The sequence below is a fragment of the Phalacrocorax carbo genome, chromosome 6 (assembly GCF_963921805.1).
Source record: "Phalacrocorax carbo chromosome 6, bPhaCar2.1, whole genome shotgun sequence".
In the NCBI taxonomy this organism is placed as follows: domain Eukaryota; kingdom Metazoa; phylum Chordata; class Aves; order Suliformes; family Phalacrocoracidae; genus Phalacrocorax; species Phalacrocorax carbo.
The window spans coordinates 48,467,084-48,485,258 of NC_087518.1; the positions used below are offsets into that span (position 1 = coordinate 48,467,084).

General features: G+C 38.9%; 1 protein-coding gene across 5 annotated transcripts in view; it reads left to right on the forward strand.

The window, feature by feature from the left end:
* Positions 1 to 909: 909 nt before the first annotated feature.
* The window catches only part of SPATA6 (spermatogenesis associated 6), a 50,333-nt gene continuing 33,067 nt past the window's right edge, over positions 910 to 18,175 (forward strand). For all 5 annotated transcript variants that reach the window (XM_064455133.1, XM_064455132.1, XM_064455134.1 and 2 more), the window contains exons 1-7: positions 910 to 981; positions 5,440 to 5,577; positions 7,114 to 7,162; positions 8,064 to 8,105; positions 9,475 to 9,599; positions 14,145 to 14,225; positions 16,851 to 17,129. In XM_064455133.1, the coding sequence (XP_064311203.1) occupies positions 934 to 981; positions 5,440 to 5,577; positions 7,114 to 7,162; positions 8,064 to 8,105; positions 9,475 to 9,599; positions 14,145 to 14,225; positions 16,851 to 17,129 (762 nt within the window). In that variant the 5' untranslated portion in view covers positions 910 to 933. The remainder of the gene's footprint in view (positions 982 to 5,439; positions 5,578 to 7,113; positions 7,163 to 8,063; positions 8,106 to 9,474; positions 9,600 to 14,144; positions 14,226 to 16,850; positions 17,130 to 18,175) is intronic.

An 18,175-nucleotide genomic window follows, 5' to 3' on the forward strand; every position in this document is an offset into this window, starting at 1 on the left:
ATACATTTAAGCTACTGCTCTCTTTTAGAAGCAATTAGTACAGTGCACTGAGTTTCCTCCCCTCTCTACAGCTGCACTTGTGAATTTGGAAAGAATATTTAAAAGAGTAAAGCCCCTCAGACTGAGGCTGAAATGAATTGCAGTTCCCAAAACAGAAACTCAAGATTATTTTGGTGTTATACGTGACTGCAAATACTCTGAGAACAACTTATCAGCAAAGAAGTTGGGGAATACCCTTGATGTGGTCATAATGGGGATCAAGATCAGTGGCATAGATTTGAATTTGTCTAGTAGTGAAAGCAGAACAGTAGGCCTGAAAAGGCAGTTTCAGGTGTGTGTGTGGTGACAATTCTCTGAAGATGGGACCATGCAGAACATGCCATGTCCACCCTGTGTCTCGCCCACAGAGGACACTAGAACAGGATCCTCAGAGTCAAAAGGGCCCACATGCCTAAAACAGGTCGTAGGTGAAACCCAAGTATGCCTCAAAAGAAAAAAAAGACAAAAGAAAGCACGGATATTCACTCCTATTCAGCCGTTCAGCCCTGGAGCAGTGTAAAACTTGGCTGGTGTCCCCCTTTTCCGAAGGGAAGGCTCTCTTGCCACCTGTCCGCAGAAGGTCCAAGAAATCATGCAGATACAGACACGTCCGTGCGTCACGCACCCTTTTGGATGCCCCACACCAGCTCGCTGCTCCCGCAGCCTGGCCGGCTCCCTCCCGAGCGCTGAGGGGCGGCCGGCCGGGTCAGGAGGGGCCGGGGGGGAGCACGGCACTGCGGAAAGGGCGGGAAGCGGCGCTGGCGTGCGCATGCGCAGCGCGGCCGGGGGGAGCCGGAAGCGCCCCGGTTGCCGTGACAACGGCGTCGGCCCCGCGGCGCGGCTGAGCCGGAGCGGGCCGGGAGCCGGCGGGCCTCCGCTCCGTCCCGCCCGCCCATGCCGCGGAAGGCGCTGCTCTGCGTCCTGCAGCTGGATGTCCGCTCGGTGAGTGTCCGGGGCGCGGCGGGCCGCAGGCTGGAGGAGAAGCCGCGGGTTGCCCTTCCGGCGCCGCTTTCCGCCCCGCTTCCCTCCATCAGCCGCCGCCCCGCTCTCCCGGCCCGGGGGCTCTTCCGGAAGGCTGCTGCGGGCCCTGTTGCCCGCCGGGCGGCCGCCCTCCCTCTGGAACTCCAGCTCGGGCCGGCCCCTGGGCACCTTCTGCCCCTTGCGCGTGTGCGTCCTCCGGCAGCCGCTCCCTGTGCCCCCCGGTTGGTGTTAGCAGTAGCCGTGCGCCTTCTCAGCTCTCGCTTTCCTGTGGGAAAGGCTTTTTTTTTTTAAGAGACCCTGATTCTTGGAAAGCTGCCTGGTGTGGGAAAACACTCTTGGAAAAACAGAGCAAAAGAAATCCGGGGAAACAGCTTGTACGTGGCGTCTGCTCCCTGTGAGCGATGAGGTCCCTGTGAGGGGCAGGAGGTGGCACTGGGCAGCTCTGAGGTGCCTGGGTGTCACATGGGGTGGTTGAGGTCAATAGGTGTGAAAGCGGAAAGTTTTTACATTGATCATGTTAAGGCAATTCCTTGTGAACGTCGCGGAGCTCTTTGCTTATGTTCAAGGTGGGAGTCTTGTAAGGGTCTGTATCATTATCCTGATAAGCTCTAAGGAGGAGTTGAGGTAGTTCGTGCTCTGTTACTCTGGAGTTGTTGGCTTCAGAGGCCCTGGTCACTGCAATACTGAGGTTAGGCCTCCTCATGGGGCAAGTGCTGCTGGAATAATTGTTGCTGAAAGGCGACGCCAGGTGCCATCCAAAAAGTTCAAGTGCAGATCTAGAAAGTGCATACTGGGAAATGGCCCTGGTATTCCTGATTACATAACCACCTTTGTACCCAAACTTGTACAGCTTCTCTGAAACAGAGCTGTGAGTTTTTACACATAGATGGCTAAGGTATCACCCTAATGGTGTTGCTCCGCTGTCTCCTCAGTTAGTGTTTGCCTTCATAATGCAAAGGTCCACTTGGTTCCTGGGAAGGAGCAGACATGCTTTCCTTTTCCTACTGCCCTGAGCTATTCCTGTGTCAGGAGAGAGTACAAGGAAGGTGTTCCTGCAGGCTCAGGCTTCCTCAGTTGTCGGGTATTTGTTATTTGCCCTGCTCTGAAGGCTACAAGTAACACTGGAAAGGGACAGAACTGGAAATCTCCAACACAGATCTGACTGCCCCTTTCAGCACATGTGGGTCTTTCAGTCATATACCTGCCATGCTGTATAATTTCTCTCAGATAATTCTTTTAATAAGTCTGGTTTTGAACCACTTGTTTTGCCTTTTTTTCCCCCCTGGAGCTGACTTTGGCATTTTACTCCTATGATGTTTTGAAAACCTTCCAGCCTAAATTTCCTTCTGGCTAGTTGATGCCCTACTCTTCCACAAATGTCAACACTGGCCTTTCACTTAAATAATTTTCTTCCTTCCTTGGTATTTACTCTTTTGATGTATTTTTTTGGGCACCAGTTCTGTCATTTCACAGTTGATCTTTGTCAGTTAGAAAGGCCTGGTTCTTTTGGTAGTATTTTGTGTGATAGGCTCACCAGTCTTCTGATCAGCTTAGGGGGGGATGCAACTCTTCCACTTTCAATTTGCATTGATCAGGATCGGAATTCAATTCAGCATTCCAGATGGGGTCTCACTGTTGCCTTAGGTGATGTCAGAGGAAAAGTCGTCCAACATTCATCCTGTATGTCTTAATATTAGTCTCTTCACAGCTGCACTGCAGTTATGCTGTCATTTATTAACACAGTCACCATCTTCCCCTCAGCCAGCTTTGAAGGTTAGCCCCCCAAGTGAAAGCAAAAACTGTTGTTAATACACAGTAGGTGCATCTCATATCTATTACTGTGGTCCCGCACACAGGTTTTTCTATATCTTTTTGTTGACCTCTGATGATTTCTGGTTTTTAATTGGAAAAATTTCACGAGAACTCTCTGACTTCTTGTTTAAGGGTCATTAAAAATATTAAAAGGCATGGATTCCAGGATACATGGAGGAGCATTTTTGATAGTAACCCTCAGTTTGATGCCTCCCAGTGTTGCATGTTATTGATTCTACCCTTTCACGAGTTCTGTACCATCTTAAGACTTTCATACTAACTCCCATCTTCTATGTCATAAGTAATAATTTTTCATGTGGCACCATATGATATCCTTTGTTCAGAAAATAGGCTTTCAAGAAAATATCAGGATTTGCTTGATTGACCTATTTTTTAAAAAATATGCGCTTCTGGGCTTTTTTTCTGGTCATGTTTTCCTCCATATCTTTATTCTTTACTTTTGCATATTTAAAACTTCTGATTGATGGCATTATAATTTTTCAGATCTCTTTGTCTGCCTCACATGGGCCTTGCATTTGTTATTTTTCAGCAGATGGTACTGTCCTTGTTTTCATAATATAGGTTTTAGTTATGTATAGATTCATCTAGAAAAATTACGTTCTTTCAGAACCTGGGCTGAAATGCTGCAGTTATTTGCAGCATTGATATCCCTTTTCCTTAGCTGATTCATAGGTAACACTATTATAGTTTTTAAAATGGTCCCTCATCCTGCCTGAACAGTTTGCAGTCAGATAAGAGCTTCAATTTGTCTCCTGAGTATTATGCAGCTCCATGCATCGCATATTACAAAATAGATTTCATGAACTGCAGATATACATGTGTCATTCATTTTTGGAGCTACTTTAAAGTTACATGAACATGTAGATTTGGTGTTCCAGCCCAGGCAATGAATTGTGCAGTTTATCTCAAGGGTAGTAGAAGCACAAGTTTCCACATGTGCTATCTTGTCCCACAAGCTGATTTGTAAGAATTTATTTTCTTTTACAGGATAGCCAGAATAAAAATGGTGCCTGTTGTTTACAGTTTTGCCCTCTCCAATGTCTTCAAACCTCTTCACTTTTCATCTCAGTAAATAGGTAAATATTTGTTGCCTTCTCTAAGGTGAAAGGCACAAAACCTCAGCTAAAAATGATTGTAAATTCTACAAAAATGTCAAGAAGAAAAGCAAGAACTAAGCTAATATGACTTGTGGTATGTAGTTTGGGCGATCTTGCCTTGTATGAATTAAATCTCTCTTTCACTCACTCCTATTTGCACTTGAAACTGCACGAGTGTCATACAAGCTGTTTAATGCTTGACAGTCTGTTTCAATTGGGGTATCTATTATTCTGGCACTTTTCTTGCTGATTTGAAGCCCTCATTTACATGGAGAGAACCCCCTTTTATTCCTCCTTGGATATTTATGAGTAGAACTGTTTTTTAGTTTATACTGTTTCTGTAATGATCTACCACACATTGGTTTCTGTTATTTCTTTCACCTGAGGCTGTTTTTCTGCTGTTTATATAGTTTTCTTTTAGATCCAGTTAGTATTTCTCAAGTAAGATGCTCATTTGGGAGTAGGAGACTGTAACCAAAGCACTTATTTTAATTCCTGTCACTCTCGTCCTTTGTCTTTCTACCTGGCAATTGAAAGTCTGAACACTTTCTCCAGCAACCTTATGTTGGAAGAGACAACCTCATATTTATTATACTGCAATAAAAAGTGAGCAGTAGAACTCAAGTGAAAGGTGACAATTCACTGTCTGGGTAATAGAATAAAACCATGTGGCTTGGAGAAAATAGCAAGTAGTTTTGCAATGAGTTGTGTACATCCTTGCAGTGAAAACACCAGTAAGACCATCACGTGTTCATTGGAAGTTTTAAAACCATACCAACTTCTTCTAACTTAAAGAATAAGAATTGTCCAGAGAAAGTTGAGATGAGTGGCAGTATCTGGTAGCCTAATGAGGCGCCTTCCCTGCCGTGAATACCTTCCAAGGTGGCCAAACTTCTCAGATAAAACTTTGTGTGCCATGTGTCTGATTGTACCAGAACAACAGTTGCTTTTTCTCATTTACATATTAGAAGTCAAAGTTAATATAATATTTGCAAATAAACTTGGCCTTTTTGGTGGCTGGACAGAGTATGGATATCTAAGCATGTACATTTATCAGCTTCATTCTCTCTGTGGCTAGCTTAAACTCGGGCGGGTTTTTGTGTCTTGGCATCATGTAGACTTCATTGTACATGACTCTTCATGTAGAACCTGATGTGACTCTTGATGATTAACTCTTATATAGTCAGTGCATGCCTTTAACTGTGTTAACCTGGGATTTGAATACCAGGGTTCAGTTTTGGTTGAAGACAATGAAGTATGTTTACTTACAGTATTTGGTCCTGATTATTTTTAAATGGTGACTGTTTTTCCTGGTCAGTCTGTACAAACAGAATTACTTTAGAAAACAAATTTTTTCACTCCAATCTGTTATAATCTGACTCTCAGAAATCAACCATTTCAGCCTTGACCATTTAATTTTTATCTTGAAACCAGATGTTACTTCTGTAACTAAAGTTCAGTTTGTTTAATGAATGTGTTACTCTTACAGATAACTTGCCCTGGAGTGCTGTTGAAAGACAAGGAGGAACTTTATCTCAGTGTCTCTGTACTTGGACAGCACAAAAAAACTCAATGTGTCCCTGCAGCGTTTCCACTCTTATTTCAAGAAAAACTAGTATTTGAAAAGGTAAGATAATGTCAAGAGCTAATATAAGCCAAATAAACCCTATACCAAACTCCACAAAAACTCACTGCAAAACCCCTGAGCACAAGTAATCATGCTGAGGATGGCATAACATTATAAATCCTGCTTCTCTTCAGCACAAAGGAGGTGTGTGCCTATATTATCCACACGGTGACTTAAGAATTATGCATACTGAAGATTATAATGTATGATGAGGCCTTTTAGGTGTTTGTTCATCCTTCTGTGAACTTACTTTTTCAGTGTCTGTTTTCCAGGCTTGGAAGGAACTGAATGTTGTTCTAAAAATTATGGCAAGGTGGAGAACAAAGGCTGTAAGATGTAGGAGAGTCAACTTAATGTAGTAGGAAGATAGAATAGCAGCTCAAGCCTTTTTGGTGACATCTTTCTCCCTTTGAGATACTTTTTTCATGATTTGTCACCAGAATTCCCAGGTTGGTACTCTGGCCTTATAATTTATAGTTGTTTATCACATATTCTGAGTCCCTGCTAGCTTCATTATTACTACCACAGGGATAATGAAACATAGTATCTTAGAGATATGATCTAGCTCTTGACTACCTATGAATAATAATACTTTGCCCTTTCTAGTTCTTTTCCTTTAAGCATCCCCCAGCACTTTGAAAAGCATACTGAGTAAACATCGATGATGCTCTGGTGATCTGGGTAAGGTACAAACAGTGATAATTTCACTAGCTATTGAAGAGTAAAAAAAGACCATAGCTCTTTAAAGGCAAACATACCACAAACTACTTAAGAGAAATGTACTGACTACTGTTTTCATTGTAACTTAGGGGAACTCCAGGACACCAGGATCTATCTCCTTACAAAAGAGGCGAACAGGAAAGCTGAGAATAGTATCTGTCGTCTTACAAATACCTATTGAATAGATCTAGATACTGGTGAAGTACTGGTACTTTGGTATTCTCTAGTGTTTGGTACCTTGAACAGTGAAGTGGTCTACACCAATCTGCTGAGACTTTTGTACAGAATTAGGGGGAAGTCTATTAGCTGCTGGATATCCAGTGCAGCATCCTCCCCTATTCCTTGCCATATATTCACATGGGATTCAGATTAAATAAACCCTGAACAGTACTCTCTACGTGAATAGTCACTTCTATGAAAATGAAGCTTAAAGCATTATGAATATATTAAAGAACCATATTCTTCATCTATCAGAATTCTAGTCCATTCAGCAATTTATCTTTCTCTCTTTAAATTTTCTCAGACAATACTTATCTCTACATGTTCAACTCTTCAGAATACCTGCAAATTTAAATATGGAGAGGTAACCCCAAATGGCTAGAAAGCATATGACAAGGACTGTGAGCTTTCAATGAATTTGATCATGTGCCAAATGATAATTTCAGTTTCCTTTCTTCTTCCACTAGGGGTAGGACTCTTGGCAACCATCTGAAGCAAGAAAGAATATTGATTCCCCCCACCCCCTTCTCTTTCCCCAGAGGTCCATTGGATGACTTTGACTGTGCTATTGTTATTATTTATTAATTTCTTTTCCAGGCATTTGCTGATATAGTTGATCCTGGAGACCTTGTGGAGTTGCTGGAACGTAGGTTCTGCTTTTTGTGTACTGTGTTGTATGCATTGATGTTATACATACCTGGGCTCTAAAGACTTTTTGGAGGTTTAAAGTATGTGATCATTTTTCTGTCAGGAGCCTGTTCTCTGAAGGGCTAGTGGGTAACCAATGTAGTATATCATGTACTGAATAAGTAGGACCCTAGCACTAGTGGGTCTTCAGAATAGAAGATTTGTTGTCAGTGCAGGCAGGGGTTTTTTGCTGTCTTTTGGTTACTAGTAACTTACCCAAAATACTGTTAGCTAATAAAATGCCTCTAGAAATGTATACTACATGCTTTAGAACAGGAAAAGGGTTAAAAGTCATAATTAATGGGAAATCCAGCTCGTTAGCCACATAGGTAATGGATTCCTTTATCTGATAATTTATTTGATTAATTTTCAAATAATAGAGGTGTAAACCTTTTATTTTTAAAAAATTATTCTTTTCATTTTTTAAGAAAATTATATGTCTTGCCACATGTGGAGCATAATCAGTTGTAGTGAGACAACACTGACCCTGAACTCAAACTCCAGGAATATGCTCCCTCACACTGGGAGTTAACCTGAAAAAGTGGCAAAGTTTGCATCATCTTCATTAAAAGCTATCTTCAAAGAGCAAACTTGGCAGCAGCTAGAACTTCCCAAGTTCTAAGTCACACTTAGAGTTGTCATTTGTACGCTGCTAATGCCATTGTGTTCATCCATGGTATTTATGCAAGCTGTTCTTAATTTTCTCTTATTGTTGGTGTAGTAGAAATAGCATAGCTATGTACAGTGCTGTGAAGCTTAAATCAGGGAGCCATTTTTCTTGGGTTTTGACTATGAGAATTACTTTCCATTTCAGTTTTTTTTTTTTACTCAACTCATGAAAAAACTTTTTTCCTTTCTAGTTAACACAGCAGTACTGGAACTAATACAGCTCGTTCCTCCAGGTATTGTATCAGTCTCTTCATAAATTATGCAGTTCAATAGGTGAATTTCCATGAGGACATTGCCCATTACAGCACAATCACTTCTTCCAACACACAAACAACATAGCAAGCTCTTCAACAGGAGCTCTGAATATAAAATGTTAATAGATCAAGAGGCTCTAATTCTTGAAAGAGAATATTAACTGAATATTGAAATGTACCATACTCAGGCTTAGGAAAGTGATAACATTTTAAAAATGGAAAATAAACTGAAATCATCCTATGCACACTTATTAACTGCATCACAATTCACTTGCAAAGTGGCTGTCTGTGAAAATTCAGAGTGCGTAATCTTGTTCTCAGAATGACACTTTCTTCTTTCCATTTTAATGGTGACCATTGGGAAAACTGTTACTCTCACTGCAAGTATTACAGGTCTCTTGGGATATGTGAAGATAATAAATAGCGATTTGTCATACTTCTGTTATTGGTTTGTGTGATTATAAAAATCTATTTTAATGAAATTCAAGTGTTCCCATGAATAATGTAAATCTGCATTTTATTGGAAATAAAGTCAAGTTTTAAAGCGGACTCGTTTGGAAACTGTGGTATTAAAAGCATTCTCTGTCACTCGTCCTTAGTACTTTCAAGGAAACGATTGCTTCTCTCAGGTGGCTCACCAGACTGTTTACTTAAAGAAACATACTGAATGTGGGTTTTTGTTGTGGGAGGGTAAAAGATCTCTGATAATTAATCTAATTTCATGGGTCAGAGATAGGTGTGATATGGCCCAACATAAGCTGACAAGATTACTGCAATAGCACAATTTAAATTTTTTTATAATATACATTCAAGGTTTTCCCCTAAAGAAAATATTTTTTTTTTTTTAAAGTAGCAAACCAGGATAGTGAAAAAGTCTTGAGATAATGGTTTTTTTTTTCTTGTGTTTCTTTCTTACTACTATGCCTACTGTTGCTACTACTATTACTATTCTGTAATATGGATTGATGCAGTTTTTCATAAAGGATTGGCTGTCATTAAAAAAAAAATACTGATTTCTTCTGTGACATGGAAGGGAAAGAAAAAGGAAAACTATTGAAGAATTGCCAGCGAAAACTTCTCATAAGTGTCTTTAAAAAGACTGTGTTAACTGTTGTATAAGTTTTGGGTTTTTTTATAACAGTGAAACATACTTTCAGAGTAGATTCTGCACATTTCTGCTCCAGACTTAACTCGATGAGGTTATTTCCTAGTGTGACATGAGTTTTAGAGCCATGCTGTTAATTTTTGAAGAACAAAATTTATCTTAGTTTCTATATGGTCTTGTGTGTGGTATCTGTACTATATGGCTTTGTCTATTTTCCAATTAAAGTATATATTTTCTTTTTAGTAGGAAAAATTCTAGCTACATATGAAGAAAATACAAGAGATTTCCTGTTTCCTGACCCTAAGCTTACCTGTGGGCACCATGGTTTAGATCGTGAGATTTTAATGAAGAGGTCCTCTTCTTTTACAGTGAGTGAATATCTGTGGATTGTATTTATGATATAGCGGGTTTCACTGAAGAAAACCCTTGAACTACTTCAAATAAGAAGTGATTACTTCTTACAGATTTTGCCATTTCAGGTGTTGAATGTACAGTTCCACAGTTGAACTTTGGTGACGGTATAATCTTTTTTCAAAATGCGTCAAGAAATTAATGTGAAAAAGTTAGTTTCCACTCGTTTTGCAGTGTGGCACCATGACATGTCTTCTGTTCTATTTAATCTGTGGTGCAGTTGGTAGTTGAAGGGATACAAGAGGGAGATCTTATATTGACTTAATGGTTCTCAACAGATAAACCATGTAACCCTCCCTTCTCAGTCTCTCTTTGTAGCATTTTGTCTCAGACCTTTTTTGGTACTGTTTAGGACAATGACAGTCAGTACAAATTTATAGTGCTGTGCCACCTGATCTGTGGGCCTCCCTGAGGTGCAAGATCACCACTAAAATTGTAAGTAACAGAAATTTAGCTTAGTGCTGCATGATTGTTTTTTCAGTTCCAAAGCCTGTTTCTTAAAGTCTGTTCAGGCCTTCATGCTCATTTAGTAACTTGCCTTTTCTACAGTTTCCAAAAAGCTATGATAAATGACAACTAATTGGCAGAATGAGTGCAATGAATTAATGTTAATTTTCTGGAGATAAGGGCTCAAGTACATAGTAAATGAAAATTAATTTATCTCATACTTCCCTTCCATGGAATTTGATTGTTGAACCTTAGGTGTCAGTTGAATAACTCAGGAAGGTACTTTGAAGATGATGGTGATGATGCGGGAGATGTGTTTTAGGGTTTGTTTGGTTTGTCTAATTTTTGTTAAATTTTACTAGTGGAGTCGCAGGACATTTGGATTGGAAAGACAGGGACTGAGTTGCCCTGCCCATGATGCCTGGATTAAAAACACATGGCAGGAGGGAAATACTGATTAAAGGTCATGGGTATCTTTTAGCTGGTATAATCTTTTTCCTACGAGGTCAACCTGGAAATTGCCCAGGCACTTGCAATTAGAAGTGCTAATTTGGTGTCTAATGCTGTGTTACATTTGAATGAATTAAAGCTGTGACTTTGTGATACAAAATGTATTGTTCTGCAGCAGCTTAAACTGTCCCTGCAAAAATAGCCACCATTTTTTGGCCATAGCACCTCTTTTATATGGCTTATCCTATGCATGTTAGTGGTGGCTCAAGAGAGGGTGTGGGACTGTATTACTTTTTTATTACTTACAGAATAGGTACTTTTCTGGTGTTGAGAAAGAATAGATAGGGAGGTAGTAATAAATTAGGTGGTATTAGCAAAATGATTTAACATTTTTTGTAAATGCAATATAATGAATCTTTATAGAGGCAGAGCCACTACAGAAGTTTGAGGGGTTTTGTTGGGCTGACTTCTTTAATACAAAAATTATGTATTTTCTTAATAAAGAGGAAGTGCCATAATTTGTGAGCTGTGAGAAGATGTGATCAGAGTCATTTGGATGTGTAGCTGAATGATGACACTGTAGTAGCTTTAAAAAGTTGGCTGATGTAAGACAGAAATGTACTTCATATCCTTGGGAACAGTGTAAATGAAATCCATCTCTGCCCTGGAACGAGGACTGCAGAAGTATCTGTTGCTCTGTTCCATCTCCATCACAGACAGAGCAGTCTAAGAAAGGATTTTGACATACTGACCCATTTGCTGGAATAATAAAGATGCTGTGTTTGATGGAATTGGAGGGAGGCTCCCAACAAGAGCTTGTGGTTTTTCTCCTTGCTTGCCAAATCGGATCGCTGTGAGAGGATTTTTACCTCCAGTAGAAATGTTGTCTCAAATGCCTCCATCTTCTAGTGCTCCCTAAGCTTTACTGCCAAATATCTCATAACTCTGTCAGTCCCAAGCACTGAATGGGAATGCTAAGCAAAAGTAAAAGTGTTAAACAAGGTCTTGAGAATCCTCACATTATTGCTATGCTAGTCAAGCCATGTTCTTCCCACATGAAAGGTTATTTATAGCTAGCTGAGACGCTGAGTATTTTTGACTGACAGCTGTGCTTCAGTGGCACTTTGATTCTCAATAAATTTGTCTTTTATTAAAAAAATAAAGGTAACAGCAGCAAGGTTATGGTTGTGGAGTTCAGATAGGCAGTGACAAGCAGTGTCTGATGAACATTGCTAATCTGCCAGTTGGAAGGAATCCCAAGTTGAAAGGATCAGAACTCCTCCAGAAATCTGGCACTTGGCTGATAATGTCTCTGGCTAAATGTCTTACGAGGCTTACAAACACAATACGCATAAAAGACATGCCTCAAGTTATCTCTCCTGGTCCAGTGTTGCCCAGTTGGGGCTTTTGCTGGCTCTTCTGTATTCCTCTGTAACCCTTGCCTTTCAGAATTTGCGTAAGCCTTGACTGGTGGTGACTTCTTAAAGACATCCTTATCTCCATTCCCCACCCTCATACAGCATTTGCCATGTTACTTAAAACAGCTTATTATTAATTATTCTGTCTTTTGCTAGCATACGAATACGAAACCTTCTATGATATTCACATATACTTTTTTAAGCTACAGACTTGTACTCATGCTCCTTACAGTCAAAAACACATGTAAGACTTGTTTTCTAACTTGTGTTCTTCTAAATATGAACCACCTTTACAGGTTTTCTATTATCAAATTAATGTTAATGTCTGTATCACTTCTGTTTAGTGATGGGTACAGGAGCACTGAGAAGCCTGTTCAGGGCTGCAGACACCATTAAGCTGGAGGCAGAGGAATAGACGCCAAAAACTTTCTGGCTGGATTTTCGTTTACAGATATGTTTGGGGCTATGCAGCAGTCTACGTAATACTGTATTGAATATCCTTCAGCAACCCCTAGTTTGGGAACTGCAGAAAATGGAAGAACTCCTCTGATTGCTTTTGGCCTATAAGTTACTTTTGACATATCTATGCCTATGTATGCGAGTGCCATCCTGTATCCCCTCTCCACAAACCATTTCTCTGAAGAAAGCATGGTTTTGTGTGTTTTTTTTTTTTTTTTTTAGCTGAGCATTTAACAATTCGGTAATCATTCTCAGCCTCTGTGAGATCAGTAGGTGCTCTGTTGTTGCTTTTTATAGAAGACTTACTAATTCTGATGTGTCCTTTTTTAAATTGTTGATAGCACTTGACAATTCATTAGTAATAAAAATGAGTTGATTAAAGGCGGTCAGCTTTAAAATCCCTTTTATATGCCATAACTTGACTTGATTGAATCCTGGACTCTGTTAATTGCTATGACTGAGCTTTCTTGGCATTTTTGTCATTTCATTTCCATAATCTAACCTGGGGCCAGATCATATTCCTCTTTGGGAAATCAGTTTCTGTTTAGGCAGGTGGTAGAGAATATTTTGTTTCTGCAGTAGCCTTCACTCTTGCAGTTCCTGCTAATTCTTAAGAATGTGGGGCAGAGTCACAAACAGACCAGCTCCTTTTTGTTTCTCAGTGATTTTGTATGTTCGTGGGCACAAATGCCCATGCACGCAGATGCCTCAGGGCAGTGAACTCTGTCCGTGTTGAAAGAAGAGAAGGTAGAAAGTTATAAGGACACTTGATTCTCTCTGCTTCTACAGAGCTATATGAGATGTACATAGATGATTCTCACTTGTTTAGAGCATATGTGGCCTTTGGTTCTTTTACATCATTTTTAATGTTGCTGTTTTGGGAAATAACACTTCTGCATCATAATCTCTGCCATTTCCACCCAGTAAATTTTGTATATGTTGGCCAGTTGTAGCTAAATTTAACAGGAAGTTAAAGGTATTGTGTTTCTAGATGCGTCTAAAGTAAAAGAAGGTGAGTTAAACTGGAACTGTTAGTCGTGTAAAGATGGAAGGACCTGCTGGCCATTAGTACATGTGTGCTGATTGACCAGGAGGCCCAGATGGATCCCACTGACTCCAAATTGGTCAGTCTAGGGCTGCCTCTTGCCAGCCACATGTGTAAGAGGGGATTGAGAGGAAGTGGAATACAGTTATAAAACATGGGAGATAATCCACAGAAATCAGACTTTGCTGTAATGATTACAGAATAAAGGGGATTCTTAATCATACTGTTATAAATTAATACTTACTTGCAGTGGAACTAATTTTCAAAATGTTTTTACAAAAAAGATTGCACAATTGAGACTATTTATAAATAAGTTTCCAAAGTTAGCATTAATGAAACTTCTAGAGCATGACTGGAATTTTTATTTGATGCTATATAGCATGGCATGAAAAATCTTTAAAAGTGCTTTTGACAAATAAATGTATTGAAATAAAAGTCAGACCTTAATTGTTGTACGAAAGCAATATAATAATCTGTAATTGAATTGTCAGAAATGCAAATGTTAGCATCTTGACATTTACCATTGCTGTTCTGTCTTTTCTAATTATCTTTATTAAAGGCTGAAATTAACGAAGGAAATAGCTGAAAATTAGGAATGGTTTGTTACATTAGGTGACATTTACTTCTTTGATACCCTTTATCTTGAGTTGGAGCTTGATGTTCAATTATTGTCTCTCTTCTAGGGAATTGCACCAAAATTGAGATTTTCTACAAGTTCCCTTATTACAGAAAGTCTGTTAAGCTCAGGAAGGAGTCACATACAGGTTAGCATAATTTAATTGTTTGCAATTTAATTTCTAGATTTAATATCGATAGCCTTGGTTCCAATTTTTGCATGTGCTGCTCACTTCAAACTTTTCTCATTCTTTTGTTGTGGTTAAAGCAGTTGTCATGGGTGCTTGACAACTTGATTAAATTCTTAATCAAGTATGAGTAAAGAGTGGGTTTGGTGCATGACAGTAAAGGCTGAGAGTTCCTTGAATCTGAAACAATTATCAGCTGCTATGTTCTATGATCAGCTGAAGTGTCAATCCCTGGTGTATTTGTAGGTGGCAAGATGACTTCTCACCATTTCTTACTGACACTTAAGGTGGGACAGTGAAAGCTAGATGAAGTCAGAAAAGGTACATTATCAAACAAACCAATTAATTGTTTTCTATAACAATATCACTAATAGTAATGCAAATGAAGATTTCTGTTGAAAAGGCTGTCACCAATATTAATCTGGAAATGCTGCTTCTGCAATGAGCAAAGTTAAAAGTGAAGTAGCTGGAGAGACAGGAAAAAAAACCCTCTCTGATGTGTTTGTTCATTTAGTAGCACTCTTCTGTGGTCTCATGGATTGGAATTTTGGTTGGGTTTACTGGCACAAGCTGTCACATAGAGTTACTGTTATGTCATCTTCTTTTTGCTAGACTATTGAAATACGGTGCAGCATCATTAAAATGTTGTTAGGAAGGCTTGTGTGCAAAGAGGATTAAGAGACTTTGACCTGTTTGTGGCATTGCTAATTAGTTCACTGAGAAGTTTCTTTCAAATTTAGCAGAAGAAAACTATTGAGACACTTAGGTAAAGGACAAAAAAAATCAGTGGAAGTTTTCGCACAATGACAATTAACTTCACTGAAGTGTCTTCAATAAGGGTAGTTTGATTTAAAATTAAAAATTCCTTAAAAATATTTAATACGTTACGAATGGCATATCAAATTTGCATGTGTTGCAGTGAAAGTCTGCGTTCATGATTGCTGTAAGCCAGAAGAAGGACAGCCTACTTCTGGTGAAATTGAAATTCATTTTAGAGAATGAGGTCTGGTTTTGTTTGGGCCAGTTCCATACTCTGGCTCAATACCAGCTGCACAAGTGCTAGTACAGGTGTGAGAAAGACAGTGGCATGAACAGTCCGTGTGATGCCAAATTCAAACTATGTTGATGTAAAACAAACACACAACCTCAGCCTCGTTCATTGTTAGGTGTAGAGGGAAAGGCTTGAAGGCAAGTTAGACTTTTTATTTCTGGGTTTCTCTAAACTGAAGTAGTGCCTGAAACATTCAGATTTAAGAGTAATGTCAACTTCCTCAAGCTTGAAAAAGAATTTCTAGCAGGAAGAAAAGTCTTGCTATACCATTATTTTTGATCTTTTACGATGTGAATTTGGGCCAAATCTGACCAAAAAGCCTAATTATCCATACTGCAGTATTCAAAGTTAAAACATGCTGATGACTAAGTAGCCTGGTAAGGGTTGTATAATCTAGAGTGCCTTGACCTATAAAGCTTGTAGAGTAATTCAGTGCTCATTTAATGCCAGGAATTACAAAGGAATGATAATGTATTTCAAACAAAACTTCAGTGTTGGAAACAGTTTCCCAGAATTTGAAATTGGTCACTGAAGACATTAATAGTTATCTGAAGGGGGCGTCAGTCGTGATTGTCAGGTAGGCTTTGCCAGTAACAACAACACAACAGAAACTAAAACAGCATCACTGCTATCCTATGTTGTGGGAAGGGTGGTGGTGAGGTTGGCTGTTCCTCCACTTTCCTGTATTCTGCTGTATGTAGGTATTTTAAAAGCAATATCAACTCAGAGATAGACTTTTAAGGCAATATTTAATAATGGCTTGATTTTATAAATCTTAGCTACAATATCCATATTTCAGTTGTCAAGTGCCAGTTTTACAAATTTACAGCTGCTTTGTCTCTTCTTTTGCAAAAGTATTCACATGATTTGAGGGGATCTTTGGAAGATGGTCTTTAAAGTTTTGGGGTAGGTTGTTTTTTTGCGGGGGGGGGGGGGGGGAGGAGTCGTGTGGGTTTTTTTTTTTACTAAACATAGCTTCTTGATTATAACTATTTAAAGAACTAGTAAACTCACCATGATCCAAGAAAATATAAAGATCAGAGAATGTAATTACACTTTTTGTGATGCTTTAGGCAACTCTGAATGAATATAATTTAAATTATTAAATAGAAGTCTGTTTAAAATACATCAATTAAAAGGTTAAAAAAAATTTAAACAGATGAAAAAAATGCTTCAAATCTGTGTATGTCCAATCCAGGTAAAATTAGTGTTAAATGAACTTAAAACAAAATTCAATTTAACTTTTACAATCTCTGCGCACTAACTGTATGAGACAGTTAATTGGGTAAGTATGAGATAGTTAAGGTTAACATCTAACATGTAGTAATCTGTGTTTTAACCTCCTTCTGGTTTCAGAAAAAATGGTAAATAGGTTGTTGTTTTTTAAATTGCTGTTTGGTTATAGTTTTGTGAGGGGAGCATCAGCTGACATGGCATTTATTTCTGTTAAAATTATTAGTTCCCTATTTGCGTTATTTTCAGTGATCTTTGTTCTGCATGATGTCAAACCAGATAATTTCTCTTTTCCACTTTAGGGTGATTTGAACTGGGTACATCACTCAACCACAAATGGAAAACTGCAAACAAAATTACCAAAGAAAAATACTCTCTCACCTGAGAAAAGCAGGCATACCTTAGCAACAAAGAACTATGAGCAGCCTACTATAGCTTCTAAATCACGTTCTCCATCTCCATACACAAAAAGACGAATGTGTGAGCTATCAGAAGAAGCCAGGCAACGACTGGCCCATTTAAACCTTGGTCCTTATGAGTTCAGAAGAGAAACTGATAAACCTCCATTTGTAGTTAGACGGGTTTGTATCCTCTCCAAAGTGCTTCCAACTTAAGCTCAGATCAAATATTGTTCTTTCACTAAATACTGCACGAAAAATTCATTCAGCTCTTAGTTTAGATGAATAATATTTTTCTCCTTAAAAGTCTGTCACATAGTGATTTAAATATAAAATTAACTAAAATAAAATTTCTTTTATCTGCATTAGTAACAGACAAAGATCAAATTCTTTCATGAATATCTTGGTTAAATTCTCTGAGGCCCCATTTCTTTTCTTCCAGCGCACTAGACAGGATAATAGGTGTATAAATTCAGCTTGGAAGTAATTGATACTAGTATTATAAATTCCTGAATGAGATTTTAAAGAAAGGGTGTCTAGTCACATTATGAACAGTTACACTTCCTCTCTTTCAACTTTTTTTGTGTTGGCGTCCTGTGATCTTTGAAACATTTCCTTTGCTCAGAGCTACATCTCTAACACTTTGACTTAGAGTTCATAACCAACCTGACGTTAGCACCCACATAAGGACTTTTTGCTAACCATATGTGAAAAATTGTTCTGAAATTAGGTATTTATTTAAAGAAACTGTGTTAAAGTACTTCAGTGCTTCAATACGAAGGGGCCAGATTTCCCAGCCTCTTGGAGGATCATATTCTCATATAATTTTTTCTCTTTATTTGTCTTACGATTGCAGCAATCCTTTATTTTTAGAATACCACTTCGAACACATAGGGGACAGAGATGAGATTGTTCTGATTCTGTGGTATGACATGAGTTGGCTACAGTTCTGGACACTTGTCATACAACCATAGAATCATGAAGGTTGGAAAAGACCTCTCATATCATCAAGTCCAAGTGTCAACCCAACACTACCATGTCTCCTAAACCATGCCCTGAAGTGCCACGTCTACACATCTTTTGAATACCTCCAGGGATGGCGACTCTACCACCTCTCTGGGCAGCCACAGCCATTGAGATAATTTAGTGTGAATTAGTTTGCTTCTCACTTTATTTAATTTTTTCTAGTTTATATACAAATGAATTAATAATATCATGCCAAATCTCAG